The 997-nt window shown below is 65.2% G+C and overlaps 2 protein-coding genes across 8 annotated transcripts in view; both read right to left on the bottom strand.

Annotated features, from left to right (window-relative positions):
* The window catches only part of USF2 (upstream transcription factor 2, c-fos interacting), a 12,386-nt gene extending 12,207 nt beyond the window's left edge, over positions 1-179 (bottom strand). Inside the window, exon 1 of the mRNA XM_011948929.1 lies at positions 101-179. Within this exon, the coding sequence (XP_011804319.1) occupies positions 101-179 (79 nt within the window). The remainder of the gene's footprint in view (positions 1-100) is intronic.
* LSR (lipolysis stimulated lipoprotein receptor) overlaps positions 120-997 on the bottom strand; it is a 17,018-nt gene continuing 16,140 nt past the window's right edge. For 6 of the 7 annotated variants that reach the window (XM_011947826.1, XM_011947830.1, XM_011947835.1 and 3 more), the window contains 2 exons: positions 359-984; positions 130-269 (listed from right to left, as the gene is read on the bottom strand). In XM_011947826.1, coding sequence (XP_011803216.1) covers positions 234-269; positions 359-984 — 662 coding nt within the window. In that variant the 3' untranslated portion in view covers positions 130-233. Of the gene's footprint in view, positions 985-997 lie in introns of all 7 variants that reach the window. The other variant, XM_011947856.1, reaches the window with a different exon arrangement.

Genomic DNA, 997 nt, shown 5'->3' with positions numbered 1-997 from the left:
GGCCAGACTGGGTCTCTCCTTCCCGGCCCGGGACTCCGGCGCCCCCGGGACGTGGGGCTTTACAGATACACACGGGAGCAGTCCTGGTCCCCCGCCCTACGCGGCTGAACAAATGGTTCTCTCCAGAGCTTGTAATTATACGTTTTATTAGACTCGGGAGGGGCATGGCAGGGCTTCATCAGTGTTCCTTCAAATTAAAAAAAAAATACAAAAGCTACGTAGAAAACGTCAGATCAGACGACTAAACTTTCCCGACTCAGGGCCAAGTTCTGCAAAGGAGAAAGGAAGAAGGGTATGAGCCGCGGGGACCGGCTGGGGGCCCAGGGACGGTCTGGACGCCAGGGAGGGCGGCCCTCACCTTCTTGAGCCTGCGCTCACGGGACGCCTGCGAGTCGGTCTCCGAGTACGGGGGCGGCGCGGGCGGATAGTAGGACTCTTCCTCCTCCTCCTTGTAGGGTCTCCTCCTCTCCCCCGACCCCTTCTTCCTCACGGCCTCCTCCAGTAGCCGCCCATCATAGGGGGGGTCCCCAGACCTGGAGCCGTTGTCCCGAGGGTCCCGGGTACGGTGGTAGTGGGACCGGGGGTCGGCAGGGGGGCGCTCCCGAGACCTGATGTCGTCGTAGTGAGGGTCCCGGGAGCGTGGGAAGTCTCTCGAATCTTGGTCATAGAGGTCGTCCCGGCTGCGGCTCCGTGGGGGCATGTAGGCCCGGCCTCTCCTCCCACCACTACTCGGAGGAGACCTGCTCCCTGACTCGGCGGAGCTTGGCGGGGTGAGGTCGTCCAGGGCGTCCACGGAGCGGGCCCGGGGCCGCCTGGCCCGCCAGCCCCCGCCTGCCTGCTCTCTGGGGTTCTCCGTGTCCCATCCCCTGGGACTCCGGGGGGAGTGGCCACCCCACTCCTCATCCCGGATCGGGGTGAGGGCAGGGCCCCGGGGAGGCCGAGATCGCCAGTCGTCCTCATGGAGGGAGGTGACTTCACTCATGGCTGCAGGGAAGGG

This window comes from Colobus angolensis, unplaced genomic scaffold (genome assembly GCF_000951035.1).
Source record: "Colobus angolensis palliatus isolate OR3802 unplaced genomic scaffold, Cang.pa_1.0 Scaffold107, whole genome shotgun sequence".
Taxonomy (NCBI): Eukaryota; Metazoa; Chordata; class Mammalia; order Primates; family Cercopithecidae; genus Colobus; species Colobus angolensis.
This window is presented reverse-complemented; position numbering and strand designations above follow the sequence as displayed.